Source organism: Ceratotherium simum, chromosome 6 (assembly GCF_057802395.1).
Source record: "Ceratotherium simum simum isolate JZ-2026a chromosome 6, ASM5780239v1, whole genome shotgun sequence".
Taxonomy (NCBI): Eukaryota; Metazoa; Chordata; class Mammalia; order Perissodactyla; family Rhinocerotidae; genus Ceratotherium; species Ceratotherium simum.
The window spans coordinates 57617878-57634779 of NC_141905.1; the positions used below are offsets into that span (position 1 = coordinate 57617878).

At 38.2% G+C, this 16902-nt stretch overlaps 1 protein-coding gene across 2 annotated transcripts in view; it reads right to left on the reverse strand.

The window, feature by feature from the left end:
* Window positions 1-16902, reverse strand: part of TM9SF3 (transmembrane 9 superfamily member 3) — a 65095-nt gene that overhangs the window by 42934 nt on the left and 5259 nt on the right. For both annotated transcript variants that reach the window (XM_087432351.1, XM_087432352.1), the window contains exons 2-3: window positions 11813-12008; window positions 141-263 (exon numbers count right to left, since the gene is read on the reverse strand). In XM_087432351.1, coding sequence (XP_087288477.1) covers window positions 141-263; window positions 11813-12008 — 319 coding nt within the window. The remainder of the gene's footprint in view (window positions 1-140; window positions 264-11812; window positions 12009-16902) is intronic.

Below are 16902 nucleotides of genomic sequence, written 5' to 3' on the forward strand. Positions count from 1 at the left end.
AAAAAAATTGGTATTAAAATCATTCTGTGGAAATGATCTGTGTAAAATCTGATTCAGTGTATAATCACCCTAACAGAGTCATTACATAAATCTTATTATGCAACTATTCCCAAACTTTAAATATAATATACAATACTTACCCCATATTGGTAAGTCATCTATGTACATCTGGTACCAGTAGTGATTTTTGATAGCATACACAAATGCATCTCTCTTTTCTTTATCTAAGTCAATTTCACAGTAAGTGGCCGGCATCACATCATCTGCATGAAATAAAAATTGCAAATGAGCACACTGGTTTGCAAAATAGTTATAGAAAAATAACCCAAGAAAAAAGCCAACATTTCCTGAAGTTAAAATTTCTATTCATAATAGTTGAATCTGAATGATAAATATATAGGGGTTCAATACACAATTCTTTCTTTTTCGTGTATGTTGAAGATTTTCAACAATACAAGAATTTTAATCATCTTTATTTTCAAAGATTATCTTACTAAGTGAAGAAATCGTCCCTTATATAAAGAAAATTATACAAGAACATTTACAAAGTAACTTTAAAATGAATACATCAATTTAAAAAACAAAAATAAAAAAGCTTAAAACACAGAGAAACTTTTTCATTTAATATATACAAAAACTCAAGAATATGATCCTAAAAGAGCTAACATTTTCTAGCTATAAGATCTCTGAGGTAAACAGTCATTTTAATATTCTTGGAAATGCAAGTCACTAGAGGCTACAGATTCTATGAGGAATCTCAGTGACTCCTCATAATGAGGAAGATTAAAGGCAAACCTCTATCTAGCATTTCCACTCGTGACTGCTTTCAAAAATACTGCTATCATAATCTCTAACTTATAAACTTTTCGAAAATGTGCTTATGGTCATTAGTTTCTAAACAAAACAAAACAAAATCCAAAAAACCTGCCAACACTCTAGATGTCCATCAAAAGGATTAAATTGTTTTTGTATATTACTCAAGCAATTAGCAAAAAAAAGGAAAGAAATCAATCTTAACAAAAAAAGAAAGAACGGTTGTTTGTTTTTAAGTTCTCCTGTACTATATTATTGATTATTTATAATTTGAAATGCAGTTTCCCCAAGAAACAATGTTAAATTTCTTAAATGTTGATTAAAATTTCTTAAACATAAATTGCAGTTGAACCATGATTAATAGCCATCTACAATATGATTTCTGTGAGAAATAGCAATCTATGAGAAATAGCAATAGTTGCTGGTGTGTGTAGCTTCACACACCAGCAACACATCTTCCCAATCCTCAAAAGAGAGAACAGCTTCCCCTTATTACAGCTCAGCCCAGAGTGGATACCCCAAAACGAAAACACCAAACATGGCAGGAAACACTGACACCCCCTCAAAGAAGGACAGGGGAACACTCTCACTTCTAAAGTGGGAGAAGAAAATTGCTTTGTCGCCAACAACAATGGCTCCCACACAGATTTTCTTTCTACCCAGACCCTTTTAGGCAGCAAGAAATTGAGAACTTTCATAATGGTAAATACTGAGGCTGAGCAGAGAAGGTTAGGCCATGAGATTGCCATTAAGGGTCCCTACAGCAGGACCTACGAGAACTGGCAGCAACAGGTCCCGAAATGGGATGAGAACTGGCAGCAAGAGGTCCCCAAATGAGATTTCCATGGATTGTGATAAGCACAAAGGGCAGCAGGCAACTATAGCTATAGAGGGGAGAGCAAGAACCAAAGAAAGGTCCAGGCTTGGCAGCAACAAATGGCTGCAGTGGCTGTGGGAGACCTCACAGCTACATGTGCGAAGCTACCAGATTCCTTGCTGTTACAATCAGATATGCACGGATAATCGTCATTAACAATGCGGTAGTTTTACATACGAAGTTCTGAGATATACAATATGACATTTACCTGTATAAAGCTTTTAAAAGATTCCTCACAGTCTGAACTTTGGTTCAACTCTCTCCCATCTATCTATCATCCTCTCTCCCTACACTCTAGCCAAACTCAATTACCTGCAGTTCCCACACACCTTGTGATCTCTTGCCCTCTGGACTTTTTTGCTTATGCTGTTAACTCCACCTTAAATGTCCATCCTAAAATCTTTCCCATCCCCCTACCCTCTCCTCCACAGAGTAATCACAGATTCTCTACCCCTCACACCTCTCAAACCCCACAGCCTGCCCTTTCTCTGAAGTCCCCTGGCTTTCTCTCCATACCTCCCTATGGCACCTGGGCCTGTACAACTTAGAACCTCATACTGTATCTTAGCTCCTCAAAAAGACCATCAGGTCTTGAAAGCTATGTCTGGAACTGATTATAACCTTTTCACCCCCAGCTATGCCTGTTTCAGTACCCCACGCTGAGTAGGCATTAAACAAACAAAAAATATTAACAAATTTTAAGAGCATGATTTTCCATTTATTTGGCAAAGGAAATCACTAAGTATATTAGAGTATGCACATACACATGCATCTGTGTGTGAATGGGGTGTGTGTGGATGTAAGGAGAAAAATACTAATATAAACAAATGAAATTTTAGAGCAGAGTATCTCAGAAGGATTGATAAAGAGGTCTTGAAGAGTATCTTTCATTGATGTAAAATCGAGAAAAGAAATGTGATAAAAGAAAAAAACCTATCATCATGGCAGGCTATAAAAAGGACCTTGGTTGGCCATATTTTAATGAAATTCCTCTTACAGGCATGTAGGCAAATACAAACATCACAAATAACTGAAAAGCCTGGTTGCTCAACTGAAAAAGCACTTCTCTCAGGAGGGAGCTGCTTAGACGATAACAACTGTAATGTGTCTGAATACGCCAAATCATTATTCAGCATACTATACAACTGGAAAACAATCTGAAAAATCTATCACCATAAATCATTGCTTTAAAATTATAATACACTATACCTTTCTCAGACAAATACACACCTGTGAATTCTGAAGAGGAATCAATTAGGATTTTACCAATGTAAATACATTTTATGGGAAAAAAAAATAAAACCAACATTACAAAGTGGCAAATATTAATACTCATTTTTCAAACAGAAAGCAAGGGTAGATTCCGGAAACTATGTACCAATAAGTCTGTCATCAATTCCCAACAACACTCGGGACTAATAATTGAATAGGCAGTGAAATCACTGAGAAAAGAATGTGATAGTTATTCATGAGCTCTCTAAGAATATATCATGCCTTACTTTGTTTACTTTCTCTTTTGATAGCATTACTAAATTGGAAAATCAGAAATACTCTACCTCAAATTCAGTAGCACTTGGCAAAGTTTCTCACAAAGTCACTACAGACAAATTTATAGAGAAAGGGGCAGAAACTTGAGTTTTAGTCTGGGTTCCACTCTTACTAGCTACATGAATAAAAGCAAATCATTTAACCTCTGTGAACTGTAGGTCCCTCAACTGTAAAACAGAGATAACATCTATGCTATCTCCTCCCTAGAGTTGTTTTAAGGATTAAAAGTGCCAATATATTCACAGACAGTGTTAAGTTTCCTTGGGCCACACATTCCTTTGAGAATCCAATGAAAGTGATATCTCCCTTGCCCCCCCCAAAAATGCACATTCACACAAAATTAAGTGTACAATTTCAAAGGGCCCATGGATCCCTGAAACCAGAGCTTCTGGTTCAACTTGCTATACTCAGAGCCTACCATAGTGCTAGAATGCAGTCTCAAAAACTGCTGAACGAATTTAAAAAAATGGACTGGAAAGACTGGTCACAGTTAATTAATCAACCATATATATAAAGAGTATTGATTAACCGATCGACCTGACTGGCAGTATACACTGTACAATTTTTCTCCAGATGGTTATTTAGCAACATGTATCAAGACCTGCCTTAAAAATGTTTATACTCTTTGATTAAGTAATTCCACTTTTAAGAATTTATCCTAATAAAAGATTCAAAAATATATTAAAATACTTATATGCTAGGATAGCCAAATGAATTGTTATTTCTAATAGCAAAAAAAAAAAAGGCAAGAAAAGCAAGAAAGGAAGGGAGGGAAGAAGGCAAGAAGAAAGGAAAATAATCACAATATCTTATAATTGGGAAATGGGGGGAAATTACAATATCTAAGTTATAGAATACTATATAAACACATTTTTTAAAGAGTAATTAACAATATGAGGACAAGCTCATAAGACGATAAGAAAAGGTAAGTAAAAACTAATTAAACACAGCTTGCTAAATGAGTTAAGTGCTTAGAACAGTATCTGGCATATAATAAACACTATATAAGTGTTCGTTAAATACATTTTTAAAAAATCATATATATAACATGAACCCAACTTAAAAATTTTTAAATAATGTGGATGGGGTGGGCCCCGTGGCGCAGCGGTTAAGTGCGCACACTCCGATGCTGGCGGCCCGGGTTCAGATCCCGGGCATGCACCAACACACCACTTGTCAGGCCATGCTGTGGTGGCGTCCATATAAAGTGGAGGAAGATGGGAGCGGATGTTGGTTTAGGGCCAGTCTTCCTCAGCAAAAAGAGGAGGATTGGCATGGATGTTAGCTCAGGGCTGATCTTCCTCACAAACTCACACACACACACACTCGCACGCACTAAATAAATAAATAAATAGAATTAAAAAAAAATAATATGGATGAATGTATAGAAAGACAGAAGGAAGGATGGATGAAAATGTTAATGGTAATTATATCCAAGCGATTTTTATTTTCTTTATATTTCTCTGAAGTTTCTATATTTTGTACACTGATCCTAAATCATTGTTAAAATCAGAAAAAATAGGTCCTAGAGTCAAGATGGCGGCGTAGGCAGACTCTGAACTCACCTCCTCCCGTGGACACAGCCAATTTACAACTACTCGTGGAAAAATTACCCCTGAGACAGAACTGAAAACTGGATAAGAGGAACTCCTGCAACAACGGACAATCCTAACTGAGGTGGAAGAGGCAGAGACTCCCTTCCGGAGAGGAAAAACGCCGCCTTCACAAGCCGCCAGCTTCACGGCCGCCGGGAGCAGCTCACAGGTACGCAGCCTCCCTGGAGGCGCGGGGCCCTGAGCCGGGGAGCGCCCCCGCTGGGGGCATTTTGTGGACCCAGCACAATCGACACCAGTGGCATAATATCTGACTTTGCTGCTACTAAAGCATTGAGTAGCACCCCCCAGAAAACCCAGTTCACAAAGAAACTAAAACTGGCTCTTAAAGGGCCCGCGCACAAACTCACCCGTTCCAGAAAGCATCCTAAAATCACCAGAAAGAAAGGTGCACAGTGCTTCGGTGACAAGAGACTCACCTAATAGGCCCTGAGTGCATCTCGGTGAGGGGTGAGACCTCTCCAGGGACTGGGACATTGGCGGCGGCCATTGTTGTGGCCTGGTGTGAGCGTGCTGACACAGAGGCCATTGGAGTTCTCCCTGAGACCTGCTAGCCCAGGGTCTGCCCCACCCGCTAGAGCACCGATTTAATCCAGCTCAGCCAGGGCAGGCAGCCCACCCTAGAGACTGGCCCCACCCAACAACAAGCCCTCAGGCAACGTGTGGGCCCGCATAGATTGGTGACTGGATTCTCTGCAGCCTGGCAACCGAGCTGACTTGAGCGGGGCAGGGTGTGCACAAGGAGCGGGTGGAGAGTGTGGGGTGGTGGCGGAGTGTGTGGGGCTCCCGCCTTGGAGAGACTGGGTCCGCTTGGGGAGGTCGGGGCGCTCACACGGGGCAGGACTGTGTTGACTGTGTGTGTGGACCTGTGAGCAACAGGGCTTGTCAGCTGCAGAAGACTTGTGCTTCTCAAAGACCCACATAGGAGGTTTGCCCCACCTTCCAAAGCCTGAAACAATTGGGTGCTCCTGTGCCTGAGGCCAGCCCCACCCAGCTGCAATCCTCAGAGAGCTGACAAGAGACCTAATAGGCTAGAGGTTTACAGCAATTGTAAGGCCCTGAGCCTAACAACCTGCCACACTGGGGGCCTACTCACTTAAAAGAAATACTGCAACACAAATGTGGTATTAGAACTTACAGCCAACTGTGCTGGGGCTCCCCACACCTGATAAAGAGACTGAAGGGCCCACAACAACTACAAGCAGCTGAGCATTACAACAGCTGGCCAGGAGCATAACTCAGCCTCCCTGGGCGCCTATAGGGAGAGCTAACAGGCCACAATAGAAGGACACACGTAGCCCACATAGGGGCCACCCCTGGAACATTGAGAACTGAGGGAAGCATACTGGAAGCCTCCTAAGGCATCACTTACATAAGGTCACCTATCCAAGAACAGGAGACGTAGCTGACCTACCTAATACGTAGACACAAGCACAGGGAAAGAGGCAAAATGAGGAGGCAAAAGAATACATTCCAAGTAAGGGAACAGGACAAAACCCCAGAAAAGGAACTAAGTGAAACAGAAATGAGCAACCTACCTGACAGAGAGTTCAAACTAAGAGTGTTAAGGATGCTCACTGATCTGGGGAGAAGAATAGATGAACTCAGTGAGAATGTCAACAAAGAAATGGAAGATATAAAAAAGAACCAATCAGAAATGAAGAATACAATACTGGAAATAAAAAATTCATTAGAGGGACTCAAAAGCAGAGTAGAGGATACAGAAGAACGGATCTGTGAGCTGGAAGAAAGACTAGAAGAAATTACCCAAGGTGAACAGGTAAAAGAGAAAAGAATTCAAAAGAGTGAGGACAGTCTAAAGGACCTCTGGGACAACATCAAGCGCACTAACATCCGTGTTATAGGTGTCCCGGAAGGAGAAGAGCGAGACAAGGCGGCAGAGAATTTATTTCAAGAAATAATAGATGAAAACTTCCCTAACCTAAGGAAGGAAGCAGACTTCCAGGTACAGGAGGCACAGAGAGCCCCAAACAAGATAAACCCAAAGAGGCCCACACCAAGACACATCATAATCAAAATGTCCAGAATTAAAGATAAAGAGAGAATCCTAAAAGCCGCAAGAGAATGTCAAGTTACATACAAAGGAAACCCCATAAGGCTATCAGCTGACTTCTCAGCAGAAACCTTACAGGCTAGAAGAGAATGGCACAATATATTTAAAGTGCTGAAAGGAAAAAACTTACAGCCAAGAATACTCTACCCAGCAAGGTTATCGTTCAAAATGGAAGGAGAGATCAAAATTTTCCCAGATAAGCAAAAATTAAAGGAGTTTGTCACCAAGAAACCAGTGTTACAAGAAATGTTAAAGGGACTGATTTAAGGGGAAAAGAGAAGACCACAAATAGGAAAAATTATCTATTTCCACGATTAGAACGTAATGGACACAAATGCACAAAAAAGAGGTTAGATATGATATCTAAAACATAAAAGGAGGGAGGAGGGTAGTTAAAGAGTACAGGTTTCAGACAGAGGTCAAACTAAAGTGACCATCAATTCTGTATAGAAGAAGTAAGGAACAGAGAAGGACTACAAAAACACTGAGGAAAAAAAAAAAAGTTAAAAAATGGCAGGAAAAAAAAAAAATCAGAAAAAATATATACACCTACATTCCTTTGAAAACAAAGAAAGACAGATGTCAATCTGGAAGAGAACAATCTTAACAATGGTTTGAACAAGCACATATAAAAAGCCCATGCTTAGCAAATGTGCGGTTAGCATAAGGTTTAAGGAATTGCTAATACTAAGAATTTAAAATACCTAGATTCAAGATTCAATACAAGATTCAAATTATTTGGTCTAGCTAAAATACTTCGGTTGAAACCAACAGGACAAAATATTGCATCAAGTTCCTAGACTTCCAATTAAACAAGGCAGATTTAACCACAAATATGTCTTTCTTCCCTTCTGAAACTCCACTAAAATGTCAATAAAGAAATAAAACAGACATAGGTACATAAGGACAAAAAAAGGTGAGCAAAGATTTCAACAAATTTTTGGAAAATGGAAAACAAAAGGAAGATGGCTAACGACTAATAAAACAGAGGAAACCTTAACAGAAGGGAAGGGTGACAAATCACAAGAGACACACAAGATTTGGAGGCACCACAGACGTCGAAAGGTAAGGGACAGACATAGGGCTGACCACATAGCGGAAATGTATAAAAATATGTTTCAGGAGGGGCTGGTTGCACAGGTCCCCTCCTCCACCCATCACATAGCTAGATGAATACTCTCAACCACCCCCTGCAGTGGACAAGAGGCACTTTCCCCTAGCGAACTTCAGCAGAACCTCCCGAATTAGGAAGAGCAGGGAAAGTAGAATCCAGGGACTGAAAACAGAGTGGGGGGATTACCTTAAGTGATAATCTTCAGGCTGCATGAAAGGATCTGCCACCACCCCAAGCCCTTTCCCCACCCTTTGGCAATCAGGGCTTTACCACCCAGGCAGATGTCTGGAGGGAAATACTGCATAGTGGTTAACAGCTCAAACTCTAGTGCTGGGCTGCCTGGGTTCAAATCCTCACTCTGCTACTTTCCATCTGTGAATACTTGGACAAGTTACTTAACCTCTGGATTCCAACTTCCTCATCTGAAAAAGCTTAGTTTTTCTATATCTGCAGTACTCTCAACTTACTATTTCACTCTGGCGAAGTATAAGAAATACTTATAAATACTCTGTTAAGTTGGGATATTCAAGGAAGAGAAAATTCAAGGGAAGATCAATAAAATAAATGGGAGGAAGGAATCCTCTAGAAGTCACTGATTTTTCAACAATAAATATCCTTCATTATACTTCAAGAATTCTCATACGAGGGAGAGGGGAGTAGGCAGTAACCTCCCCTCTGGTTAAGAATTACTATTCCAGATCATCTAATGATCGTAATGAACCAATTAACATAAAGAATGAGTAGGCACAAACTGCCCAAGTGCTAGACAATTTATTAAGAGCTTACTACGTCTTAATAGGTGAGGATGCGCCAGTGAACAAGAATGCTACTGTCCCTGCCCTAGTGGAACCAACTAAACTACCCAGCGGGCCAGTGCAGCAGCCTGAGGATAAATCAAATCCTACGATCGAGAAACTAACTTAATATTTCATAATTGCCAATATAAAATCAAGTTGGAACTACAGACCCATACTATGTGCTATTAGCATTCATAACAATGACCATTTCTTGAATGTAAACTACATATCAGGAACTTAGATAAATGCTCTACATGTATCATCTCATTTGAATATGACAACTATCCTATCAAGTGGATATTATTTCCCTCATTTCACAGACAAGGAAAATGAGATTGAAGAGGCTGAATAATTTGCCCATGATTACACAGGTAGGCAGAGGCAGAGCTGGGATGCATCAAGTCTCTCTGACTGTAAAGCACACGCTCTTTCCACTCCACAATGGCAAGGTTCCCAGAGGTACCCTCTAAAATTATTGGGTAATGAAGTCAAGCCTGGTTCAAAGATACACAATTTAAGTCTGCCCTTCTCTAATTTTCTCTAAATGGTCTCAATTTAGTATTTTGTCTAGTGGTAGTACATAAGACTACTAGGAAGAAGAAAAACAAAGTTGTGCATAAAATCTCAAGTGAGAGGCGTCCTACATTAGACTTAAGACTATCGCTAGCTCCCTAAAATAATGTATTTAGCGACCTTCATTTTATGAAGCAATACCAATCTATTTAGCCTGACAGAATCTATTAGGTTAAAAAAAAGGGGTTGTATGTGTGTGTGCACATGTAAGTGTGTATGTATAAGTATATATATAGTTTTTTTCTAGTTTCACATTATTTCCAAAATTTTATTTTCTTATTTAAATATGCCTTCAGAAGAATCTTTAAAAATCAAATACTTAAGGGATGAAAGATTAACAATATAAATATTTCTACAGTTCATATAGGGACAGGAAAGTTTAATTTTCCATGACATTATTAGCAATGCTGTGATATATCTTGAGCAAATCATTTCACCTCTGGGCCTCCCTAAGAGGAAATCAGATGACACCATCTCTAAGGCATATCATACCTTTAAAATTCTATGATACTATAAATAACAACCAGGAAACCCTATAAAACACTTTTCAAAGCATGATCAACTTTATCTTCGAACAGGGTAAGCAAGGGGGTACAGCAGAAAGAGAAATCTAACCAGCATTTACTATTTTATCTGGACCACTTAATTCAAAGCTCCTTTGGCAGCATACCCACGCTGAAGGTGCAGAATTGACAAGACTCCAAGGAACCGCCAACTCTTGGGGAAGAACTGGCCAGTTCTTGTTCTTTAATCTAAAGGTGTTTAGTCTGAAAAGAAAATAAATCTCACTTTTATAGCCCATGAAAACCATCCCTCTCTATCTAAATAATCTTTCCATCTCAGCCTCAAGGAACTAATAAAAGAAGAAAGGTTAAGACAGCTGAGTGAGTGCCCTTCTTTCTTTAGTAAAAAAGGGTGAGGATTTAAAAAAGTGATGAACTCTGTCCATAGTAGCAAGATAGGACTCAGGGTTTTTGACTATTCTCTCTGGTTCCTCTTTAATAAACAAGAAATGTGCACCAAATATGGAAAAGGAGAAAGTGTGTGAATAATGTAGTATTGAAATTCTCAAAGATCACATATTCTAGTCTGTTTTCTCTTTATTCGTGATTAAATATTTATATTACCTGACTAAATTAAACGCAAGCCTCAGGGCATGTTTACAATAATTCATAAAGTTATAGGCCAGGTCACTGTGGTTTAAATTTACAACTTGATTTTATAATTAAGCCCCAAGGAATATTATGGGAAAAACAAAAGAATGCAAATTTATACACTTATTTTCAACAGCAATAACAAAAAATATTCTAAAAACAAGAATAAAATTTAACAAATCAAAATTAAACATTATCTTTAAAACATCTCATTTCACATCCTCCTTCTAGAAGTGCTAAAAATACCAGAGGTCAGTTACTGTTCATTTTATACACATAGACAATAAAGTCAAAATTGGAGTAAACAACTTTACTAAAATAAATACAGTAAAAGAAATAGGATTAAAATTCAGTAAAAGAAATAGGATTAAAATTCAAAGCTTCTGATTACAAGATCCATGCTCTATTCAAAAATCAAGACACCCAATCAAAGATCCTGCAAAAATTCAATTACTCAGGCTTCTGCTCTGCAGGTTAAAAATGTCTAGGCAGGAAATAAACTCTCTGATGAACTTCACAGAGGAAAATAAAAAGCATAAACACACTTAAAGGACCTGATAAAATAGACACCTGCATAATAAATAGTTAATGAGGATTTTTTCCCAATTTTGACAAGTCTTTGACTTAAAATTTTAAACCACACCATCCTACAGGTATGGAGAGGGTATATCAATACAACACTGCTAAACACATTCTGAGCCAAGGGTACAAGTTTGAATATGAGGCTTTACACAAAAATTTTAAGTATCTATATACCCCATTACATCCCCGCACCTCCAGAAATTACTTCATTACGAATCTATGAAGGGTTTCCCCAACCACATATGTCTAATCACTAGAGGATTTACTAGAAAACACTTTTCAGAAAGAAATATGTTAGAGAATTATAATTTTATTAACAATTATCTGTTATTTCACAAATATTCAAAATAAATCTTTGTTAGTTACTAATATACTTTTCTAAATGCAATACACTTAACGTATAGATTAAAACATTTTTTTGAGTCTAGAGCAGTGGTTCTCAACCAAGGGTGATTAGCAATGTCTGAAGACTTTTTTGGGTATCACACTGGAGACTGCTTCTGGTGTCTAGTGGGTAGAGGCCAGGGACTCTGCTAAACATCCTATCATGTACAGGACAGACCCCCCACAAAAAAAGAATTATCTGGCCCCAATGTCAATAGTGCCAAAGTTGAGAAACCCTGGTCTACAATCTAACATATTATAAGGACTCTTAAGTTTTACTTACCTTTGAATTTAATATCCAGACCACTAAATTCCAATTCAACTCCTTGAAGTGCTTCTCCCAGAGTTTCATGGTAATGACTGATACTTTTTTTTGACCCCACACAGAATGGAAGTGAAAAGTACTTATATGTCTCTTGGCGATTATGGTAGGGCCCAACAGTATTCATCCATAAGACAACTTCCTCTTTATCTTGATACTGGAACAAAAAAAGCAAGTAAGAATATGTTTTTTAAAAAATCTAATTCAAATTAAGGAAATATTTATTATTTGTTCTAAACAAAAGTGTCCTGTCTCTGTTTGGGAAGCTATAAAATAAAATACTGGAAGCTTATTTTAATCTGATGATCAACGTCCACACCTTGAAAATGAAACTCAGTAAATTTTAAAATTATATCCTCTGATTGTGTCTCAGACAGATTCACCTTTTCCAAATTTTGTTTTACAGAAGGTATTGTTTAAACAAAGTACAATAGCTCATAAAAGTGTATTTATAATTAATATTTATACTATCAAATAATGGTAAACCTAGAACCAACATGATTCACCATGCTAACATGGACAAGGAAGGAGGAAACAAAATCAACAGCTTACCCAGAACATCATGTTAATCATCAGAAACTCCAAAAATCTAATGTTGCCAGTAAGCACAAGTAAAATTTCATCTCCTTTCTAATCTTTCCCATGGCCATTGGTCAAAGTACTAGAGAGGAGAGAAATGATCAAAGAAGAGGAAGAGAAAGCCATACTAGGAAATCACCACAGTCCATTCAAACCATCATTCTATCTTCCCTTTATCAGCCTGAAAGACATGTACTATCTGCATATTTCTTTGAATAAATATCTATGGCTCTACTCATCACTGAATACTATATGTAGCTAAATCTGGAGTGTGGTCCAGACTCTGAGTAGGTGACTTCACTTTCACCTTCACCTCAAGTTTAAAATTACAAAGATTCTAGGGGCTGGCCTGGTGGCGTAGTGGTTAAGTTCGCACGCTCCGCTTCAGCAGCCCAGGGTTCACAGGTTCAGAGCCCGGGCGCACACCAATGCACCGCTTGTCAAGCCATGCTGTGGCGGCGTCCCATATAAAGTAGAAGAAGATGGGCACGGATGTTAGCCCAGGGCCAATATTCCTCAGCAAAAAAGAGGAAGATGGGCAACAGATGTTAGCTCTGGGCTAATCTTCCTCACCAAAAAAAAAAAAAAAAAAAAAAGCCTGGTTGAAAAAATTAATTAATTAAAAAAAATTACAAAGATTCTATGAAAAGCAATTGTCTAAGGAATTTTAAAACTAGTAACCCTAATTAGCAATATAAACTAAAGACAACATAGAATGCAATTTACGTCAACTAACAGTACAGAAGTTAATTATTTGAACAATTATTTACTGAGTGCCTATCATGTGCTAACAATTATGTTCGTAACTGGTGACACAGCTTTGAACATGTTCCCTGCCCTATTGGAGCTTAGAGCCCAAACGGAAAGATGGACACTGAACAAGCAATTATAATAAAGTAGGGTCCCATGGAGCATATAACAGAGGAAGCTATCTAACTAGCACAACTACCAAATCCTTACCCTCAGTCCTACATCTAAAACTAATAAACAAACATTTTCAATCAAAATCCAACATCTCCAAAACCAAACTCATCCCACCCAAATCCATCTCCCCAACTTTGTTTTTCTAATGGTACCACCATTCTCTCAGACATGGAGACTCACACCCCAAGTCCCTCTGTACTCCAAAAAACATTGACTTGTCTACTCTTATCAAAATCATCTGCCTCTTCCTTTTAATTCACACCACCATCACCCTAGGACTTAGATCTAATCACCTCATCTTCAAATATAACACATGTTTCTTTGTTCATATAAGACATCATCCAGGCCATCAAGGAAATAAAAAACTATCTCACTATTTGAATATATGAGACGTGTACCAAGCATAGTATTATGCGTTAAGGACGTACAGATAAATAAAATACTGTCCTTTCCTTTAAGAAGTTCACAATCCATAGAGAAGCCAGACAAGTAAATGATTAATGATGAAGAAAGAGGTAATATAATTAAGGTAACAAAGGGCTACTGTAGCAACAATAAAGGAATAATTAATTCTGCTTTGGCAGAGAAGGATCAGGATGAATAACAATATAGAAAATCATAAGCTGTTTCAAGTGAATTCATAAAAACAACTGTAGATAATTTTCATGTATGAAGGAATGAATTACAGGTCTGAATATATCCACACATCCCCATTCATAACTACTCTTTTTATTTTGAGGGGCTGACAAATATATGTATGCCACCACTCTTCTATCCAATGCTCATGGTCATATAACACTAATCAATCAAGGTATTCCTTTCTGCTAAACATAGATATAGATATAGATGTGGATATAGCATAAGAATTCTCAAAACAGTGCTCTAAACCAATCACTATCCACTGACCAGAGTTAGTATTAGAATTGAAACCTCTTTACTAAACAGCAAGCTCTCTGCATAGTACCACGTACACAAAAAGTATTTAATAAATATGATGAAGAAACAATGAAAAAATTCTGACATTTAAAGTTCATTAGCAACTTAGTAAAAGAAGTCTGAAGTATGTGCAATGACTGACTTTTTAGAGAAATTAGCAAGGGGAGGTAACAAAACGCATCCATTTAGGATTAGATGCTGAACAAGAGAACCTATTAAGGAGGACCTTGCCATTGATCCTGCTGAGAAAGTCCGCAAAAATGTTTAACTGTAACTTGCGAAAATAAGCACAAAAACCACCTTCTCTATAAATCTTAATACTCATATTCCTTTAAAAACAGACAAAAATCTGAACATAAATACTTGTTAAAATAGGGCATTCATTTATTTTATACAAACAAACATAGGACTAAAATAATTTAAGGGTCACATTCTGAAGTCACTCATTTTAAACATTCATGAAACCTTAATAGGGTAGTAGGGTTGTGATGACACGATGCAAACTGTACTGTAACAAAATGGATATCATTCTGTAGTCTAGGATTCCTTCTGGAAAGAGGCCTGACATAGTAACTAGAAATACATATGTAAATGTACACAAATTCATATATATATAAACATACACACACACACACACACACACACACAGAGAAAAGTTAAGGTGAATATTAAGGTAAAAATGTTTCTTTTCTTTTACATTGCTCCTTATGCAGACCATGAGCAGAAAGAATGAACTTAAAATGTTTACTTTTCATTGCAGTTCTTGATTATCACTGAGAATAAGTGCTCCCAAGACAAGGTCAAGAAAAAAGTTCATTTCAAGAGAGAAAATGTGTCTTAAAATATCTTAAAATTAGAAAATACCAAAAGAAAGGCTTTGCACAACTTTTTAAGGAGAAAAACCCCTTTCCTTTCCCTAAAGCTGCTGAGAAAGTCCCAGAGCTCCCCCACTCCGTGGGAAGAAAGCACAGGTAAGGCCCTTCCCTCCACCCTTGGCTGAAAGACTAGTCTAATTCACTTTCAAAACATTTCAGGAAGTCCTAGCAAGCTCTTTTTAAATACTTTCCTTGGAAAAACTGAGTTGGCCAATGACACTGAGAAAGATGGAGTTTTATAACTCACCTGCAGAGTGTAACCAAGAGAAGGGGAGGAAAAAAAGTCAAGGAAGCACAGCAGTGGGTCAGGGGATCCCTGAGCATGGCGGTAATTCCTTCCATGAGGCCTCCCTGGGAAGCAGCCAAATGAGAGGAGGCCAGTTCAGACCACCTGTGTTCTTCACCTCACCATCCTATTCATTTGGCAGCTCTCAGAACAGTTTCACTGTTACACTCAACTTCTGAGCTGTCCACTCCACCAAGATGGTTTTTAATACTGTCTTCCCTTCCTTTCCTGCTCCACCTTGTTTCTTAAGCCATTCCCCCAAATCTATAATGCCCTCCTTCTATGCACCTAGCCAATTTCTATTTGTCCTTCAGAACTGCTCAAATCCTCCTTTCTCAAATCCTCAGGTAAAATCTTAACTGACCAATCCCTAACATGCATGAGCTTACCATCTTTTGTAACAGTATCATTAGCTAACATTTAATAAGCACATACCATGTGCTAGGCATAGTTCTAAGGTCTTTACACGAACCTTTAATCCTCTCAAAACTTTATAAGATAGATCCTATTATTTTCCCCGTCTTACAGATTAAAACAAACTAACTAAAGAACAGAGATGTTAAGTAATTTATCCAAGATCATATAACTAATTAGTATCAAGTTTACAAATTCAGTACTGTACTTTTGCTAATCCCTAGTCAGTGTCATTAACTAAAGAGCAAAAACTAAATGAAGGAAATATGAAAAACATACAGTTGTACAAAGCAATGAAAGACAGTACTGAATACTGAACAACTTTTTCATTTCAGCCTTTAATCTGCCCTAAAGAAAAAAACCTTCCTAAGAAGCTGCTTGTGCTCTAATCTCAAAAGGAATGACCTTTATTCTCAAGAAGTCACCAATGTGGGACTTCTCTTATTTAAATACTGCTGGGCCGGCCCGGTGGCTTTGCGGTTAAGTGCGCATGCTCCACTACTGGCGGCCCGGGTTCGGATCCCAGGCACGCACCAATGCACCGCTTCTCCGGCCATGCTGAGGCCGAGTCCCACAAGCAGCAACTAGAAGGATGTGCATCTATGACGTACAACTATCTACTGGGGCTTTGGGGAAAAAAAAAACAAAAAGGAGGAGGATTGGCAATAGATGTCAGCTCAGAGCCGGTCTTCCTCAGCAAAAAGAGGATTAGCATGGATGTTAGCTCAGGGCTGATCTTCCTCACAAAAAAAAAAAAAAATACTGTTTATGTGCTGGGGAAGGGGGGACACAGAAGTTTCCCTCTTAACACAGATCATGAACTAATTTTTCTCAGGAGGAACACTTTAGGAGATAAAGTTACTGATGTACTCATTTATAAAATCAGAATGAAGAAATCAGACTTTATATAGACAGGCAAAGGACTGAGGGCTCAGAATGCCAAACACCCAAATGCCATCATTTTTATAGCATGAGGGAAAAAAAGAAACGTGTTTGCTTTAAAATACGTATCTGAGAAAGCAAAATCCAGTTCTGAA